Source organism: Camarhynchus parvulus, chromosome 4 (genome assembly GCF_901933205.1).
Source record: "Camarhynchus parvulus chromosome 4, STF_HiC, whole genome shotgun sequence".
Taxonomy (NCBI): domain Eukaryota; kingdom Metazoa; phylum Chordata; class Aves; order Passeriformes; family Thraupidae; genus Camarhynchus; species Camarhynchus parvulus.
This window is the reverse complement of record NC_044574.1, coordinates 26,516,858-26,537,814: the sequence shown is the minus strand read 5'-3', so window position 1 is coordinate 26,537,814 and position 20,957 is coordinate 26,516,858. Positions and strand designations below refer to the sequence as shown.

Genomic DNA, 20,957 nt, shown 5'->3' with positions numbered 1-20,957 from the left:
CAATTGGGAAGATACAGCTGATCATTTAATAATGCAACAAAACAACCACAAGCATAGCTAACAATCATCAGTTTTCAGACAAGATGAGAAAGTAAGATACTCATCAAAACATTAAACAACTTGCAATGCAGTTGCAAAAGGAAAAATCATCTTCTCTGTCTTGAATACCACACTACAGAACTGCTCTGGACTCAAGAGGGGTTTCTTCTCTAATATAACAAAAGAAAAAACCAGCAGAAGCAAAAGCAATTTCTCCGCCTCCAAAGATTCATGAGCCACAATGAAGCCTTTTTGTTGAAGAGGTGACCTCACTATTTTAAACAAGTCAGGTGACAACAAGAAGCATACTTTTAAAGACTTTTTAGTCTGGATAAGTAAGTCACAATTTAAATACCAAATCACGACTTTAAGCTATTAACAAGCTACTAGATTTGTTATGACATAAAAACAACTATTATTTCAAATGTGAGTTTTCCAAGTTAATGCATATACGCACTAAAAGAAAATAAATTGTTTACATAATCTGAATGCCTGCTGTTCTTACACCTACAAACAGGTGAAAAGGCAAAGCCCATGACACATTTGAAGTCTATCTTATTTTCAGACAGATATGCATACTGAACTATAGCACATGAGATTGCAATCATTGTGGGGAACTAGAATTTTGAAACAAGATTCATCTTAGCTCTCAGATCACTGAAGGAATTTTGAAACTGCCACTTCCCTGTAGCTCATTGGTGTTTTAGGGTCTGGTTTCAGAAAGGAAATCTGGCTAATACTTAGAAAATATACAATTTGCTTCTAAGTAATTTACATGTCCAAGACATTTTTTGTTAGCTTACAAACAACTGCTTTGAAGTAAATGTGATGTGCATTTAAAAGTTAATACCATTACCAAGAAATATTAACTTAAAACTAAGATTTTTTTAAAAATAGCTTTTAGAAATCCCAATCCAATTTAGATAAGCATACATTAAGTCATCCCAAAAACTAAGTCCACAACCTAATGACAATAACCCAGATAATTATGTCAGAAAATGAGCACCAATCTTTAAGAATAAGGCCTGTGCCAGATGATTTAGGGTTAAAATAATCTCAGAACTATAAAAAACCTTGACATGGGTTTGGCAACACTTCTTAATCTGACTTTCAAATGAGTTCTAGACACAGAATCTCAAATTTACAGCACCTATACAGTTCTATAAATTGTGCAACAAAATTAATAGGTCTTGACAACTTCTTACTGGAAAACAGAAGTTCCACAAGTTTAGGCACATTGAAATCAAACAATTTTCAAAAGTAACTCTATGGATTTATGTGAGTGTCTCCAAGTAAGATGTTTCAGAAGTGTCAAGTTCCATACAAAACAGAAACAGGAGACCACACTGTACTACATTCATGAGGGCCAAAATAGCTCCTTGCATGTGTATTTGTCCTCATTTGAGTCAAATCAAACACACATTTCAACTGAATATGCCTGGAACTTATGCAAACATTTGGGCTTCATCTCTTCCTACCAGGAGACATAAAACAGAGCAGAAGCATAAGAAATAGTGGAAATAATATCTGAAGATCAGGAGGCAACCTGGCATTATCAACCTTTACTTGTGGTTCCCATTTTGTATTTGCTTCTGGTTTGAAAGGTTTTACAACTATTGCCAAAAAATTGCACTCTTTACTGGGATTTTGTGCCCCAACTCATTCAACAGGCACATTTACACTTTTGAAACAGCTTAATTCAAGCAACAGTGTGCAGGCAATAGGATACTGGCTTTGATGAACAGTTTTGTACTGACACTGATGGTAACATGCTCAAGTACCTTCCAACAGAGGTTATGAGAGCACCAAGGCTAATTTCTTACACTTTATGACAGAAGTCCTAGGCAACAGGTAAGACAAATTCCAAACACCTCAAGTACATCAACACTTACTGATTAGTGACAGAAGGGGACTACCTCAATGCTTCACAACAGATCTTGGTGATCAAGAGTAAACAAAGATTATAGAACACATTTTCATACAGGAAATCAGTATGTAGCTGTTCAGTTTAGAGCACCTGGGACACATAGGAAAAAATTCCAAGTCTCCATCACAAGATGGGAGAGGACATCAGTTCTAAATTATGGACATTAAAATCTCTGTCTTCAACTATCGGTCACAACCTCTTTTTCAGAGGCTTTTCATTTACATAATGAGCTAATTTCAAGTATCAAATCACTAACCACACTGAAGGAAAGTATTTCAGAGAAGCCTTTTGTGCCCAGGGTAAGAGTTCAAGCCTGAAACAAAGTGACCTGATGCTGTACAGAGGAGGGTGCATAATCCCCTAAGTGAGCTCCAATCCCAAGCAATGCAGTTCCATGCATGTCTTCTCATTGCTCTAGGCTAAAAGTGTGCTAGATTTGTAAATGGGTGCCACAAATCTCCAGGAGCTGACAGCTCTCTCCACTTTGCTAAATGCTCAAGGTAACATCAGCAAATACAGTCATCACCTCAGGATAGTGAAAAAGCTTCGAGTCAGATGGTAGGATAGACATGGTCAGTTTTAAAGAATAGCTCTGCTGAGTGAGTGATCAGGGCTTGAAGACAGTGCAAAAGGAGGTAAGAACCCTTGCAAAACATCTAGTCACAAAGGTCAAATGCTGACAAATCAAGAATGACAGGAAGCTGGTACCAGGTACCTCAGAAGACTGCCTGAAAAAATGGTGACACTTCATGGAACAAAATACAGATATGAACTCAAAAATAGATAGTACTCAGACACTGACTGAAAATCTGTACAAGAAATAGAAATAAACTGCATCAGAACCAGTCAAGAAAAAAGCTGATTGCTTGGAGCACAGCATTTAAACTTGGTCACAGGCATCACAACAGCCAGAAGAGGTCTTGCTTCTGCTCTATTTTCACTAATGCTCTTTCAAGACTCAAAACACTGTAAGAACATGGATATTCTGTGGCCCATCAGGCTGAGTCCCAGGAGTGAGATAAATTTTTCATTAAGTCTTCTAAACTAAGAGACAGTAAAATTACAGATACTGTTGATACCTGTTCAAGTCCTTCATAATTTGATAAACTAAAAGCACAAACACCTATTTTGAAAAAAAAAATAAGAAACCCAGGCACTTGTTTCCTAAAACTCATTTAGCCTTCTAAAACATCATTTTCAGTTATGTTAGAGAGACTTGCTTAATAAAGTGTGTTTAAACTGTTTCAATCTATTTTTACTCCATCCCTATTAAATACCTGTCTGGTGATCGTCTTGACCAACGTCCTCTGTCAGATTCTGCAAGAAACAGGAATGACACAGTTAAACAAGACAGTGATCTTCATTGTTCTGTACTATTTTTAATTTTACCTGATATTAATATTCATCCTAATTACTTAAGGATCATCTACCTAAGATTGCAGATTTTGTGTTTTCAGCTCCTATTTACTTAAAAAGTTACACTTGCAAATTTATCTAAAAAGTAAATTGAATTTGATAAATATTTTTGAGGTTTTTTTCAATCAAAAACATATCAAATTATTTCAAGAGTGGAAATAACTGCCCATCAGGTGGGGAACTGGCATTATTTTACTTAATAATTCCACCAATGAATGCAGCATTAGAAAGACTGAATTTACCACTTAGCACAGAAATGGCTTTGCTTAAAGATAAACATAGGTGTTCTAAAGGAAACTGATTAAAAACCAACTGAAACCTTGGAAACAAGTTTACCCCTTCTTCAGGCAAGGTCTTTTGCACTAACTTTGCAGTGTACACACAGAAACTGTATCACCATTTCCAGCTATGGTTGCAATAAAACAAATGTAAATACACAGCACATAAGCAGGAAGAGTCTTCACTAAAACCTTGTTTCACTTTTTGCATGGGTGTAAGAGGACAGCTTGCTCATTCAATATGTTTTCCAGAAGAACTGCAAGAAACTGGGTAACTATGATGATTACCATCATTTATTGTATCCAAGAAAGCTTCTTGTATGAGGCAACATGTAAATCCAATATTCAAACTCCACTGACCTGTGGAGTATAATCTTTCACCTTTTCCTAATACTGCTTATCTCTTCACCAATTCAAACCCAACAGCCTTTCATACAACAAGGCAGTTATAATTTTTAGAAGTGTAATCACTTAATGATTTCAATCATTAAATATTCTGGACCAAAGCCCTAGCTATTCTGCTAAGAGAAAATGGCAAGTCATTACCAGCCTATTGAGGGTGTGGTAAATCTTGTGAATATTTGCCAGTGTTGATAGATGAGAATTCAGTTGAAAATCTAGAGGGGAGGGAAAAAAAAGGGTTTTAAATTTCTGGTTTCCAAATGCAACAGTCATGATCTTCCTACATTCTGGCTATTTAATAAAATCATCACAGAACTATAAAGTAAAAGTAATCTTAACTTTTTCAGTACCGACATTTTCAACACTTGAGTAGAACAACTGAAATCTGCAAAAAGATATCCTATGTATGTATATTTCTTAAGGCATGGATGACCCTCAGCAGAACAGAAGTATAGCTAACTACAGCTGAATTAAAAAAAAATCACAACTTTTTTTTCCCCCTGATATTAGGAATCATTATAACTTCCATGTTACCCCATCCTTCTGTTTCATCTATTCCAAAACAAAATTAAGTAGCATGTAACATTCTAAAATAATTAATGAAAATCCTAGTTCTTAAGAAAATCTGATTTTATTAATACACATATACTTGCCTTCATACTAACTTCCTTGCAAAAATAAGTGACTAGAATACACTAGCACAGTTCAAACATGGCTTTTTAATAACAAACCAAAGGTTACAATACAGCAGGTGTTAAGACAAGAGTCAGAAAAACTGATAATGAAATATTCTGACACTTCTTGGAAGAAGCCATAGCATAGATGTTAATTTTGCTTCCACACTCCAAATATAAAACACTTGAGTTTGCTTCAGTTGCTAAAGAGTGAGAAACTAATTTTTCCCTATTCTTTTGAATTCCCTATTTTTGCTAGGAATGTGGCAAGAACAAAACTGGAAAGTAAGTAATTCACAAAAGAACAGCTGAGATCCAGCTAGACAGTAGGCAAACCAAAAAGAATCTCAGAAACTGAACACAAACCAGCCGAGAGGGCTTAAAGACAGCCAACTACTACAGAGTATCTCCATTTAAACTAAAAATAAATTAGCTACCCCACTAGAACTCATGTGCCAAAACACTCTAGAGAAACGTACTGTATGATAAGCAAAGTATTCCAAGCAAACTTCCTCTATATGTGAAAAGCTTCTGTATGTGCCTAGCATCACTACCCAGCTAATGCACTAAAGCATTTCTAATATGAGACATCTAATTTGGCTTTGCCCAGCAGCTGATGCAAGACGCAAGTAAGGTCAAAAAAATAATTCCCTTATTTCCATCCAGAGCATTTCAAAGGAATGCTCTCAAGATACACTTAAGATGACCCAGATAAACAAGAGTCAGCATTAAACATCCGACTGCCAAGTCAGTGAAGCACACTGCAAAGAAGTTAACAAGTGGAACTGAAAAACTGCCTGCTCTAAGTGAACGTTACACACATCTCTGTGGAATTCTCTTATCACAGTGAATTAAAAAAAAAATAAATCAAAAGATACTTTCAGGAATGATACATTTCATTCATTATGTTAGCCAGAGTATAATTTAATTTATTGCTACCTATTTCTTAACACGTTGTCTCCAATCCACCACAGCAATACAATTGCTCTAAGTCAGAAGCACCAGAGATGCAATTTCCAAATTTAGCTAACCTTATATATACAAAGTCAAAGATAATCCAGATCTTCTTACCAAGCTACAATAGGAAGCTCTTGAACCTCGAACAGGGTGCTAGAGTTTTTCCTGCATTAAGAGCTCAATAAAGTTCCATTTATGCTAGTCAAACAATACTATGCAGAACCATTCTGCAAGAAAAAAATAAACCTGAGTTTCTTAGTCAATCCTCAATTCAATATAAAGCAATGAGAAAAAACAAAAGGAGAGGGGGGCAAACAGGAATGAGGACAACAGGGAACATAAAAGCCATCCTGAGGAGGGCAAGATTAAATTTGATTTGTTAACTGGCAGATCAGATTAAACTTTCTGGAATACAAATTTTACAGTTTCCCTTTCTGCTTAGCCTAAAATCTACAAAGAACATGAGTGGTTAGAGAAAGCAGTTATATCTGGAAGTAAGAAGCTGAGAACACTGAGCAAATATTTATTTATCCTAATCTAATATTAACTTCAGATAGCACTCTTAAATGGTCGAAAAAATGCTCTAACATTAGGATTATATATACAGGTATCACCTTTGAAACAAAACATTCCTAGGCACTTTAAAACACATAGCTCATGCCAGTATGTTTTACACATCCGCTGGAAATATCTGCAACATTTTAAGCTGCTCCTTCAGAAATAGGATCCATAATTATGATGGATTTAGCAGGGTTATACAAATATATTTTCCAGTCCTAATACAAGAGATATCACACTATCCACCAGTTGAATATCGAGGACCAGAGTCCAAAGTTTTCTTGCTTTCACACGGGAAGCTTGCACAGTGTAGGGATATTACCTAAAACTGAAAACAGGTTTCTTTTACAGTAATAAAAGCAAATGCAAGGAGCACCCATTAAATTAGGGAAATTAAATTACAGTTCAGGTTATTCTCTGAACTGGCCAGTGAGTTAGTGTTTGTTTTATATTTCAAGAATGATATACAAAGTATCCTATGCCACTGCAAAAAAGCCTATTTTGGAAAAAATTTTGGTTTTTTTAAGAAACAAAATCCAAAAACTAACACCTCCCATGCTCATGTACATTATCTGGGAAATTAGCAAAAATAGCACTGATCAACAGTGGTCAAGATGGCAAGCAATTGGACAATTGGTTGCAATTGTATTCTATAGGAACACATTCTCTCCTGTCCACTTCCCAAACTTGCCACATATGCTTATGCAGCCTCCAAAGTTGTTCCTGCTGATCCCTTTGGTCAGCCCACTACACTTGGAATCTTATCCACAGAATAAATAAACAAATCCTGCCATCCCAGTGCTCTGAAAGAGATCACCAAGGAGCTGCAACAGCAGCTCAGTTAGAGGAAGAAACAGGAAAGGTCTTCCAAAGTGGGAGCCCAGCAGTCCCTTGTGGCAGCAGCAATGTGTTCCACTAATCCACCTGTCCCTCCCAGTGCCACCACAAGAGGAGCAATACATCACAGGAAGCTGCACGCTCCACAGCTGCTCAGATGAGCCTGACACGAATAATGCCACCACATGTGAAGCTATTTTTTACCCCAAGACAAGAGTTTCGAAGCACATGAATTGGTCTGATTTATTTTTTTTCCTACAGAAACTGCATCCAGCTCTGGGGTCCTCAGCACAGGAAAGACATGGACCTGTTGGAAAAAGATCACAAAGGACAACTGGAGGAACACCTCTCCCACGAAGAAAGGCTGAGAGCTAGGCTTGTTCAGTGGGGAGAACAGAAGACTCCAGGGAGATCTCATAGCACTTTAAGTGCACTTACAGTACTTTAAAGGGACTTTCAAGAAAGCTGGAGAGGGACTTTCCAGAAGAGCACGTAGTGACAGGACAAGGAGGAATGGCTGCAAACTGACAGTGGGTTTAGATTAGATATTAGTAAGAAATTCTTTACTGTGAGGGTGGTGAGACCTTAGCACAGGCTGTCCAAAGAAGCTGTGGATGCCCCAAGCCTGAAGCGTGAGGCTGGAGGGGGCTCTGAGCAACCTGGTCCTGGTAGAAGGTACTGGTGCCCATGGCAGGGGGATTGGACCTAGATTATCTTTCAGGTCCCTTCCAATTCCAGCCATTCTAAGATTCTGACATACCACACAGTTCATTGACCTCGAATCAGAAAAAGGAAATCTGCTTGCTTTGTAAATAGTGAAAGATGATATGTGGAAAGTTTGCTATGACTTTAAGGGGTGTATGTCAAACAAACATACGTATTCTGTTCATTAAATTATTTTTCATGCAGAAAGTAGCTGATCTTCAGTGAGGTCTGAAGCAATGAAAATTCCAAATGGCATTAAATACTTTGCAGTAATTCAGAATATAATGGCTAAAAAAAAATCTGAGTAAAATAATTGCAAATCCAGAACCCAGAAAAGAAAGAAATGACAGAGCCAACCTAGTTTAATGGAATTTACACATTGTCTGCACTCTGTAATTATCACAATGTTAAGGGTTAAAGGCTGGGTTAGACAATTAGTCACAATCATATACGATTTAAAATTAAAAAGAAAACAGTTTAAAAATAATTTTTAGAATATTATAGGTTAAGGTTTAAACTATGGACCTGAGAATTATGGAGAGGTAAAAGAAACAAGAGCTAGCTGGGCTTGCTTCCATAACAAACTAGAGAAAAAACATTCTACGCCTTCTCATCAATATACACATGAAATACAATACAGAAAACAAAAAACTCCATGTAACTTAAACATAAGCAAAGTCTAAAGGTAAACTGGACTCAAATACTCTACTTTCCTATCTGAAATGAAAAAACGAAAAAACTTCAAGGGTCAAATCCCGATTTTTTATTTTTTTATCAGAAGGAGCAATGTGTTGCCAAACTACTTAAATGAACATCTGAATACCCCAAGAAAACAAAAACAAACAAGAAAAACCAAAACCAAACCAAAACAAAAAACCACAAAAAAAGTACCTGCCTAAACAAAACCTTTAACTTAGATCCTGCTGTGGAAATTTAAAGCTTGGACACAGCTACAAGGTGCAGTAAAATCTATTAAAAACCTAGTAAGAAATTAACAATAGTAGTAAATAATATCAGCTGACTCCAAGTTTCCTTTAAAAGCTGCTACTTTTTTAAGCAAATAGAAAACCTATACAAAATCTCACTTTAACAGTAAGTCTAAAATAGTTATAGTTATCCCTAATAGATATGCCATATATACAATATTAAAACTTAAATATAGAAATAGCAGTAGTAATAAGAGAGTAGTAATTCTTATTACTACTAAGATACAGCTGTAAACTTCTAAGAACAAAATTTAATAGAAAACACACATCAGGCAAACTCATACCTAAAAATTCAAATAGCATGCTTAGGCTTTTATCCAATTGTTTTCCTTGCTTTCAAGTAACAGAGAAAGAAAAAAAAACTTGTAGTAGTACTGGCAATTATAGTTCAAAGTTCTGTTGTCTTAGTTAGCTTTAAATAAACTTTACTTACTCAAAAAAGAATCTTCTACAAAATGTACCATTTTATATTCTGTAGTCTACTTGTCTACTTACAGAATTATCCTAACAGCAACACAATTTATATTGATGAATGATGAATTGATTAATGAACGTAGAAGTTCAGATCTGAAACCTACACTTGGTGAAAGCCCTCAACACTCATGTCCAGGAAGCAAAATTTTTGTATTCATTACTAAATACAGAAGGCAAAAGAAAAATGTACATCAGTCTTATTTACACAAAAACTTAACAACACACCTGAAGACTGAGAATCCCAAACTGCAGTACACAGCAGACAGGAGCTGACTCTGCATTCCTGTCAAAGACAGGGTTAAAAATCTATTTCCAGTGTGTCTGTAGCTGTATCCCTGCAGGCAGTGACAGCCTATACCAGGGCCAACCTGCAGAAGAATCCTTTCTCCCAGTCCATCATGGGACAACAAGCCTTGGGTCAAGGCAGGCAGACAACAGGCTTGAAGAGCAGGGTCTCCCTTGATTTGGTGTGGTCAAATAAAGGGCATGATTCAGAAGTAAGGAAAACAGAAGTGAATTCCAGCTTGGAAAGCAAGGACAGGCAATTAGATGGGATGATCCAACCTATCTTGAGGAGCATCAGGACCTAGCCATTAAAGCTGAAGACATGATACTGCAGAATGTTTCTCCTGCCTGCCTGCACCCAGAACTGCACCAAGCTCAGAGCTACTGCTGACACCAGCAGTATCCAAAACCCACAGTTGCAAATTTGTGTACATTTTGCAAACATAACAGCCTAAAATGTTCTGAAGCAAAACACAGTCTGACTTAAGCTAGTAAATAAAAAACCCTACAGAAAACCCAAACCCAAGCAACAAAATATGGTAGGAGTTACTACACGTACTCTAAAATAATTTAAAAGTAAACATTCACATTCAACTCTTTACATTTGGCATTACCACTCAGAATAACTACTGCAACAAAATATTTTAAGATCACTGCATGCTACATAGATAGGAAAAAACCATAATTCTTTTTTGCCCCCATAGAAACAAATCTTTATTCTACCTAGGTGGTTTTGGAGGCTAATCTGAAGGCTTGTTTACAAAAAGATCTATAGCAGTTTGAAGTTAATAATTTTAGAACAATTTAAGCAGGGCAAAATTTGTGTAACTGCTACTTTAGTTTGAATACATTTCCATTGAACTCAAATGGAACAAATAAGAGCTAGGCTAATTCTCCTATACTAACATATAGGATAAAATACTCTGCCCAACCGGCTCATGGCAGGATTTGGGTTTGCTTGGGAGGAGGTGATTTTGGTGGGGTGTTTTGTGCTATATAGCAAAGACCTAACACTAAGTGTGTTTCTGGTGCAAAACATCTGCTTCCATTGCTGGAAAATGTCCATCCAGTCTAACACTTATTCCACCATCAGATTAATTCAAACAAGTGTCAGTGAGCTGGTTTTGCATCATTGGCTGCCATGACCTGAGAGCTGTTTGCAAGCATTACTCTTAACTTCATGCCAGGTGTCACCTGGCACCCTACAAAGGGCATAAAGCTAATACAAACTTTGTATCTTGTGCTCTAGCTAATTCAGCAGAAATGCAACCCTGTCAAGCACCTGCTAAGAGGGTATCCAGCACCGTGCACACCTGGTATACGGCTCAGGATGGAGCTGCAACAGCCTAGGAACAGCTATGCCAGTCAAAAGCATCACTGTCCCAGCTGCTTGCTTCTTCCTCCCTGCCAACATTTCCTGATCCCACAGCTCTGCCAGCAGCACTGGCCATGGCCACATTCCCTAACCCACTTCAGGCAAGAAATCAACCAGTCAGTTTAGACAACTTAAGTAAGTGGCAAGGGCTAACCCAGGTACATTTGACTGAGTGGATTAGAGAGTGATCCTACAACAGAGCAAGGGAAGCAGCTAATGAGCAGTAATGAGCAGCAGACCCAGTCCCACGGTCTATGCAGTGACACATCTGCATCAAGTGTGCCACAGCAGTCAGTTCCCCAGGACGAGCTAAAGCCTGGCAGCTCTAACTCTATATAAATATATATAACCATCTATATACACACAATTTGATATGTATATACACACACACCCCACTGAATGAACTAGTAGCTGTTTCCATCTCTTTATGAGCCAAAAGTAAAAATTCTGTCTAACATCAGACCATAACTCTAAATAAAACAATTTAATTGGACAGTACAACAAAAATGCTGGCACATATAAATTAAGAGTTCTGCTTCAAGCCCCTCTTAAGTAGTCTTATTTCCTGTAGAAGAAATAACCACACTATTAAATGCTCTAATATTTAAACTGGATACAAGAGATGAACACTTTCACAGGATGTACTGTACTTCCTAATGCTATGCTTTTTGGCAAGCACCAAGACAGACAAATTAAGCGAGTTATCTTCTTCTACTTGAAGACTCAAACAAAACTAGGAACTAATGCTTTGAAAAAGCCCAAAGTCTTTGCTTTCAATACCTGCAAAGAAAGTGTGGGAGGAGGGGAATTAAAGAAAACACGGGATTAATAATTCACTAAGAGCGCAAAAAGTACTCAGACAAAAATAAATTCAAATGAAGTGCTGCAATTACACAAATAAAGCTCACCCTGATACAAGAGAATGAAGAGAAGCAGTAAAAAAAAAACTTTAGCTGCCTAATTCAACCTATTACATGGTCTTATACAGAGAAGGCTTTTCCAATTATAGCTACAGGAGCTACAAGAAACTTTTAAGCAAACATCTTCAACAGAAAAAAGCAAAGTTGATTTCCTCATATAAAGGTATGTATTCAGAAAGTAAAACTGAGATTGAGCAAAAGCATATTAATGGAGTTTATATCATAAAACCAGATAAAGATCTAAGAAAGATCAAAAAGGTGTCTCAAAATAAACCTTCAGTCAAGACTCTACCATACGCCAGGTTCTGTATGTGCAAAACTATGCTATGAACACTTCTTACTTCAAGCATTTAGATCAATGAAAAAACCCAACCACTATGAAGCTACAGATAATGAAATTAGTTAATGTAGGAAAAAAAAATCTATTTAAAATAACACATAAACAAAAAAAAAAAAAATCTGGAGGTGTAAGATCTGATCACTCTGCAGCACACTTTTAATTAAAAGACAGTAACAGCTGAAGGCTGAGGAAGACTACTCTTACTGTTTTCTGAAGTAAAACTGAAATTTAAAAATTTTTAAAATTAATATGTCGCTTAATCATCCTACATGAGGAAGCTCTGGAATATTTGTAACTGTAACTCACATGTGTATATAATGAGGACGTGCATTTTTTTGACAGGGCACATGACAAAAGACACTGAACAGAAGGCATTTTCTAGAATAATTATCCTTCTATTTCTAATATGAGACAGTCATTCCTGCTTTAATGGCAGCCTTCACCACCAACACATAACGATCCCTAAATATAAAGGTAAAATAAACCAGAATCACTAAAAATGATATAACCTTATGAATTAGAGCCTTTACCAGGCTGCCCCTGTACGAGATCTCATTCTGAGAGACACAGGAGGATTCAAGAAAATCCAGGCATTATGCAGCATTTCTTTGCAGCCCTGCTTTCAGGACTTTTTCCAATAGTCGGACCACCATTCACTAACGCACGATCAAAGCTTCAATTTTCATTATCTTTCCCACAAGCAAGTTCTACAGTAATAAAGCATCTCAGAGCTGCAAATCCTTTCGCAGTGAGAACACGTTCCTGGGAGGTTTCCCAGGGACGCCGCTGAGCAGGACAGCTTTGTGCTCGGGACGACCGCCAGGTCTGTCCAGAGGACGGTGCCTATCCCTGAACCCCGGCCACCCCACGGCCACGCAGATACGCGACCCATGCACCGTGCAACCCGCCTACAGCAGGCGGTCCCTGCTGCTCGGAACGCACATGCAGAAACTATTGCGGAGACAAAGCCCTCGCTCCGCTCCTCCAGAACAGGTGGCGCGATGACCCCGCGCTGCCCAGGGCGGGCGGGGACGGCCCGGCCGGCCGGGGGTCCGCGGGGCGGGGGCAGGGCGCCGCGCCGCCGCAAGGCCCGCTGGGAGTTGTAGTCCGCCAGGCCGCCTCCCGCCGCCCCGTTGCGCGGGGCCGCCGCCGCAGGGACTCCACCTCCCACCATGCGCCGCGGCTCCAGTCCCCCGCACAAGCAGCCCGGTTCTCCCGCACCGGCCCGGCGGAACCCGCTGAATTCACCCCTGCCCGTCTTCCCTTACACACGCAGCTCGGCGGCCCGCGCTCCCCTCGGCAATCCCGGCTCTCTCACAGCCGGCTACGAGGGCTGGCCGCAGCCTCACCCGCTCACCAGCTGGGATGGGCAAACTGCGTCACACCCTCCGAGCGCCCCCGGCCCTCTCCGGTGCTGCTGCCCCCGCCCGCTCCCGCCCCCGCCCCCTGGGGGAGCGCGCCGAGGGCCGCGGGGCTCCCGCTGACCCGCGGGAGCCCCACCGCCAGGCACGCACACACCGCCCCGCTCCGCGACGGTCCCGCACCCGCGGGCCTGAACCCTTCCCCGGCATCGGGAGTCCCGATGGCGCGCTCGGCCGAGCCTCACGGGTCAGCGGCAAGAGAAGCCGCCCCCAGCCGGGTGGTTCTTTCGGTCGGGCAGCGGGCGTGCGGCGGACCAGGGCCCGGGCCCGGCCGCGGCGCTACTCACTGACAGCAGCGGCATCCGAGTGCATTTTCGTGCAGCGCTGCACACGCTGCCGGCCCGGCCCGGCTCCTGCCCTGCTCCCAATCCAGAGCCTGGGCACGGACACCCCAGCCCCGCCCACCGCCCGCGCCCATTGGCCCGCGCTGCCGGGGGACGCGGAGAGTTTCGCCCTCTGACTGGGTGAGGCTGCTGCCACTCTCCCCCCGCCTGCCCCTCACCACCGCCCCGGCCTCCCATTGGTTAGAAGGCCGAGCCGGCCACGCCCTTCTCCGCTCTGACTGGGCTCTGGCGCTGCCAGTTTTTCCCGGCCTTTAAAGCGCGTGCAAAGAGCACCACTTTGTGTCACCCGCGGCGCTGATTGGCTATGGGGACCAAGGGCCGCGCCCATGCACTGATGCGATTGGCTGAGCGGGGACGAGGGCGTGGTCGTGGGGTTGCCCCGCCCTCCAGGGCCGCGGGTGGGGAGGGCCCGGGCCGGGGGGGCCGGACTGCGGCACTTCCCCTCTGCTCAGTGATTCCCCGCGCCATGCGGCCAAATCGCCGGCTAGCCTGGAACGATTTCCTTATTTCTGCCATCCCCCTCTTCCAAGGGAGAAAAATGGCAAGCTGCCAACGCCAGCCGGACGCACTCAAGGGTCAGGTCAATGTTACAGCAGCGGCGGGCTGGGCGGTGGGGATACCTGGGGCCAGGGGTGCTTCGTGCGGGACTATGGCAGCGGCTCATGCCCTCGGTATTGTTCTCCATCCTGGAAATGTACCGCGTGGAGCCTCTCTCCCTCCTTTCCCTGCCCTTGCAGGAGAGGTCGCCATCCCCGAGCCGGGGAGGAAGGCTCCCTGCCGGTCATTGCTGAGGACAAGGTCGCCATCCCCGAGCCGGGGAGGAAGGCTCCCTGCCGGTCATTGCTGAGGACAAGGTCGCCATCCCCGAGCCGGGGAGGAAGGCTCCCTGCCGGTCACTGCTGAGGACAAGGTCGCCATCCCCGAGCCGGGGAGGAAGGCTCCCTGCCGGTCATTGCTGCTCGGCCTGCGAGCGCAGCGTCCCGGGGCGGTCCGGGGTAAATCCGGCCCTGGCACCTCCCGCCGCTGAAACACTGATGTGAACGGACTGCTAGAGCAGCGTCTGTGCGCAGTGCAGGATTAAAAATAACTGAGTAATGAAAAAACCCTCCCACTAAAAGGTTAAGTTAAAAGAAAGTCAAGGACTACGAAACTGAAGTAGTGCCAGATTTAAGGTAATTGTCCCTCTGCAGTAATGCACGAACATACAGTCCTGAATTAACTGATCACAGACCTATTTGTGTTTCTTTGGGGTTTTTTGTAAGCTTTGCCTTACTCAGTGAGTCAGAATGTGCAAGTGCAGATAATTTATTTTGCTTGTTTTCCACTGCCTGCTTTACAGAGAAGAGGGTGGAGTCCACAATAAAATGAATCCATTTTTCAAAAGTCGTGTACTAAAACCCATGTCAGAGCAATGAAAGCTTACATTATTTGAAATTCTTACTTACTCACTAACTTGTTGAAATGATTTCTATAGAACTTCCTGCCTGTGTCTCAGGATATTTTCCTATTTTCACCGTCTTTTCTTGAGCTCAGTTGTTTGGTGTTAATAACACTAAGGTTGGAGTTCAGTCCCCATATGAACAATTTACTTGAGACCTGGACTCTGAGATCCTTGAGTCCCTTCCAATTCAGAACATTCTGTGATTCTGTGAAACCTCTGCAAAAAAATATAAAGCAATGCAAGCTAGGTTTCACTTCTTTGGTACTTCTATAACATCCCACATGCCAGACATTCACATTAGTATGTGTCATCCCATGTTCTTATACCCAATAGGGGCACCGTTGAGTAGCAGTTCATCTGATCTAATTCTGGTTTAAGAGGAACAATTCCTTTAGGGGTGTCTGTTTGTTCACTTGACCATAAAAAGCATGCAGGCTGCTAGTTCAGAAAAAAAACATATTCAAAAAGAAAACTTCTTCCATCCCTTACAAAGCTGTAAATTGATACAGATGTAAAGAAAGGTGGCACAGAAAAACCCTTTCTGGTTGTATCTGATGACAGAGAGGTTTGTACCTTCCCCCCATTTATATTAGTCTAAAATGAAAGATACTACTTGGCCGTAAAAATATTTCCTTCGACTATAGCTTCTGTAACTACTTTCATTCTAGATTGTAAAGCAAATAGGTTTGACAAGCAAAACTTCCATATATTTTTGAATGCACAAGTATAATCCCTGACCCTTAAAAATGAGATCTGCAAAGAAATCCATAGGGAAACAAACTGTTTTCTTAGCTTCTGCCTGCTAAACAGGGGATTCATGCATCAGCCAGAAGCCTGCCCCATGAAAACAAGGCCCATTAAAACATGCACCTCAAGAAGTTATAAATAATCCCCTTTGTTACCACTAGCTGTAAACCACTATGGAGGTCTCCAAGCCAACAGATGCTACAAAATCAAAATTCTAAAGCCTGAGTTTATAAAATGTAGAAATGCTTCATTTTACATAGAGATAGAGCAGCTCAATCAGGTCATGGCTGATCAATCGTTGTGTTAGGTCGCTTGCCAAGGTTGTGATGGCAGGATTACAGGAGTGCTTCTGTGAGAAGCTCCTAGAAACTTCTCCTGTCTGACAGAGCCAAGGGCAGACAGCTCCAAGACAGACAAATCAGTGATGGGGTAATGCCTCTGTGGTAACATATTTAAGAAGGGAAAAAAGTTAATGCACAGATGTAATCGTGGCCAGAGAAGGGGGGAGTGAGAACATGTGAGAGAAACAGCTCTGCAGACAGCAGGGTCAGTAAGGAGGGGGAGGAGGTGCTCCACGTGGCAGAGCTGATATTTTCCTGGAGGCTATGGTGGAGCCCATGGAGCTCCACAGGGTTCAGCAATCCACCTACACAGCCTGTGGAGACCCCACACTGCAGCAGGACATGCCCAAAAGAAAGGTGTGGGAAGCCCACACTGGAGCAGGGTCCTGACAGGACTTGTGAGCCTGTGGGAGATCCGTGCTGGAGCAGCCTGTTCCTGAAGGACTGTGCCTCGTGGGAGAGTGGCCCACACTGGAGCAGCTCGTGAGGAACTGCAGCTCATGGCAAGAGCTCAGCTTGGAGCAGTTTGTGTAGGACTGTCCCTCTCCCGTGGGAGGGACGCCACCCTGGAGCAGCTGAAGGACTCCTCTCCCTGAGCAGGAAGCAGCAGCACAAACAACACATGATGAGCTGACCATAACCCCCATTCCCCATCTCCCTGCGCCACTGTGCGGGAGGAGTAGAAAACTGGGAACAAAGTTAAGGCCAGAAAGAAGGGAGAGGCGGGGGAAAGGTGCTCCTAAGATTTGTTTTACTTCTCACTGTCCTGCTGTGATTTTAATTGGCAATAAATTCAATTAATTTCCCTGACTCAAATCTGTTTTGCCCATGACACTAACTGGTGAGGGATCTCTCCCTGTTCTTATCTCAACCTCCAAGTCTTTCATTATATTTTCTCTCCCCTGTCCAGTTGCACAGGGGAGTGACTGAGTGGCTTCGGTGGGCATGTGGCATCTAGCCAGGGTGGAACCACCACATGGACTGAGACAGCTTAAGCAGTTCCAGCATTAGTGTCTTAATACTAACCCTCCTGGCATCCTTTATTCTGTGCCAGTGCAATCGCCTGGACTGCTAAATAGCAAGGTAGGTCAAAGAGCAAGACTATCCTTAATGCTCCCAAAAAGCAAAAAATCCCAAAACAAAACAAACTTCTTAACACTTCTTTAAGTTTTTTTTTATTTGTTTGTTTTCCCAGCCAGCTGAATATCCAGATCTGGCTTACTACACATATGTGCAAGTGCTCCCATCAATGCACAGAAGAGGAATAACAAACCATGGAAGTGAAGAGTGGCAGTAAATGCATATGCCAGTTTGCACACTCTTCGATCAACCTTGGAACTGCAGACTTCTTTTCTTCTTTCCTTCTTTCCTGAAAAAGACTGCCATTGTTTGCTTTTTTTTTGTTTGCACTGCTTTTTTAAATTGATAGCTAAAATGGCAACGACATTTTAAAAAACCCTTAATTGTAGACTGTGAAAAATACTGGTAACAAGAGAAAGAGGAACAATTTACTTAGTTGTATCTTCTTCACTATCAGAAACAATGCAGATTGTCTGAGAAAGAATTTCCAAAAGGAAACTCTATTTCCAATGGATATCAGACTCCAGATTGCTAAAGCCATTTTATCTCTTGAATACTTTAATTCATCTTGCTTTGCTTAGAAACAAGCTTGAAAGTTAATTTTAGACACAGAATCACATGCCATGGTGTGTTTTACAAGTCGGAGGGGAAAGCGAATTGTATTGCAAAGAAAAACATTACAAAGAAGAATTTGCTGAACATTAAGAAAGCAGATAAAGCAGTTACAAAGCACAGTGCAGGGTATTGTAAGAAAATAAACAAAGTGCCTACAAGAAGCCCAGCAATCACAGTTCTAAATCATTTGCAGATATGAAGAGGTAACTGATACCCAAGTCAACACAGGTTTGTGTAATGCTTCTGAAAAGATTTTTCACCCTCAGAGTTACAGTGAAAAAACCTAACACCTGTGAGTTATTCCTGCTTGCTGTCAGCAAACTGTACCAATTAGGGACAAAAGAGGACCTCATGTGGCAGAAAGCAGAGCTGCAGATTATATGAACGGCTTCAAAGCACTACTCATAAAACAGTTCACCTCATTTTAATCTCCCTGTCCCATGGACCCACACTGTGTTCCCTGCTGAAGTGAAAAGGTTTGTTCTCTAACACTTGCTCCACAAGTACATTACTTTGGCCCAAAGGTCCTTCTGTAACATCCTGCAAACAAATGTTATTTCACATACATGAGAAAAATCATATTGCAGGGCTGTTGATACCTAAATTCTTAGTTCCAGTTATAGGGTTTTTTCAGCTTTTCAATTTTACATTCTCTTTATTCATCATGAGGCAACTCTAAGAAGCCAAGCTTGAGTGCAGCTAAGAATTTCTTCCTGAACCCTGGGGGTGCATCAAATCAGCCAGCACCTCTCTCTGGGGCCACAAAGCTCCCTCACTGTCAGCACAGGACCATGAACATTCTCAGAGTTATGTTCCAGTGAGACAGGTGGGAACTGGTTACCTGTACACTTAAGCTGCAATAACTTGTTTTAATAACATCAAGTCTGGTTCAAAACCAAAGGGTGTGTCCCACTTTTGCTCAGTTTGTTGCTGCAATACTGTTTTTGAAAATGGGAAATAACAGTTTCAGGTTTTTCTTAGCCCAAGCGGTTTGAACTGCAGCTCCCAGGTTTTGGAGTGCTCTGTAGCAACACCAGAGTCAATGTGCCTGAGTCAAAGCAGGAAAATACATGTAAGGGGAGAGTGGAGTCTCCACCCTGCAGACGAATCCAGTACTCTCAGAAGTTGCTCTGATATATGTTACCTGGAGTTCTTTTTTATTCCAAGATACACACTGATAGGCCCCTGATGTACTGCTGCCTCTTCCTGTACATTCCTACAGACTTCAACAGACCTGCACAGAATTTCAGAGGATGGGATTTGGAGTACAACAGAATACATATTATTTAGAAGTCAGATGTAGGTAATCTAGACCTTTTAACACAAGCAAAAGTTCAAACCTTCAGTAAATACTGCTTATTTTATACATAATTTTATTTGCATGCCATCTCTGAATGCATAAAGATATCCACAAACTTCTTCTTTCATAACATACTTTCTTATGAAAGCTGAGATGAAGAGAGTATGATTAGAAAACTAAAGATTAGTCACACACCCCTGCAGCAGTACCTGTTCTAGCACATTTCTGTCATAGTTTGAAAGAATGATTGTGACTTAGATATTTAATGCACATTTTCCTAAACCACTTAAATATCAAGGGATTAGATCAGTGTATAGATGTAAGGACAAATAAAGTTTAATTTTAGCTTCCCAATTCTAACCACAGGTGTAGAAGTATACAAACAGTTTGTGGTCATGTTTTTTCTTAATCATTTTGATAAAATAATGCAAATGTCAATGAATATTAGCTACCAATTACATACATTAAACTACACAAGCTACTTAGAATAAAAGAATATTCAAATTTAGGATTTTTTCACTGTCAACATAAACCTTCCTAATAGGGTGAGCATGTCTAAATCCTGTAAAAAAAATCCATCAAAGTATGCTCAGAGACTTTGAAGATTACATACAGATATGATTCATAATCTGATCTGTTATGCAAGTCATGTTATGCTGTCTGGCTTCTTGAAAAATATCCTCATCCTATTTTTTAATTGTTAAAAAATTAGGAGTTTTCAACCTTTTTGTACTTATATGTATTGTTTCTTGCATTTCACGTTAACAATCTGCTCACATTACAAGGTATTTGCAGAGACAGCCTGTGGAGATTGTTAAATAGCGTGGCAAGATAATGTTAAGTGTTCTACAGACTATGAAAAGGCAAACCTGTGTCTGGACATGCATCACAGCTAACATGAGAGCATGCTGAAAATAAATGAGGATACTCAGAGCACTGTGCAGCGTTGGTGCCAGTGCCAGCTGCTTTTGCAAGCTGGGAGAAAGAAGAGACAAGGGACGCTGGTGTTTGCAGAAGAAAACTGCTAAAAGTGCAAGAAAATCATTTGTATCTCTCCACAACATCATTTATCCTGTCTTGCTGGGGAGCCACACAAAGAACAAGTTTAGAGGGCTTGTAAAGACACACAAAGCACCCGTAGGTGAGAAATTAGTTCAACAATAACTGGATTGTCAGTTACATCTGAGATGATGAATACATAACCACTGAGACTTTTAAATGCCTTTCAGACATCCTCTATCCACAAAGGCCAGTGATCAGTTCCACTCTCAGAAACACAGCTCTAAAAACAAGGGAGCAAAATAATAGATGATCAGAATAGAGCAACAAATGTAGTGCTGGCAGCAATTACCTGCCTCCATAGAACAAGAAACCCTGGGTAAAAACCCAGCCTGTATTTGCTTACATTGAGAAACAATCAAATTGAGTATGCTCAAGCTTTTCTTAGAACTATATGGTAAAGAATTAGAGAAAAAAACCCCCATCCTCTTTCCTG

The 20,957-nt window shown here is 41.3% G+C and overlaps 1 protein-coding gene across 3 annotated transcripts in view; it reads right to left on the bottom strand.

Annotated features, from left to right (window-relative positions):
• DCUN1D4 (defective in cullin neddylation 1 domain containing 4) overlaps positions 1-13,974 on the bottom strand; it is a 41,606-nt gene extending 27,632 nt beyond the window's left edge. For 2 of the 3 annotated variants that reach the window (XM_030947140.1, XM_030947142.1), the window contains exons 1-3: positions 13,882-13,974; positions 4,207-4,277; positions 3,244-3,283 (exon numbers count right to left, since the gene is read on the bottom strand). In XM_030947140.1, coding sequence (XP_030803000.1) covers positions 3,244-3,283; positions 4,207-4,277; positions 13,882-13,906 — 136 coding nt within the window. In that variant the 5' untranslated portion in view covers positions 13,907-13,974. The remainder of the gene's footprint in view (positions 1-3,243; positions 3,284-4,206; positions 4,278-13,881) is intronic. The other variant, XM_030947143.1, reaches the window with a different exon arrangement.
• Between the last annotated feature and the right edge of the window lie 6,983 nt (positions 13,975-20,957).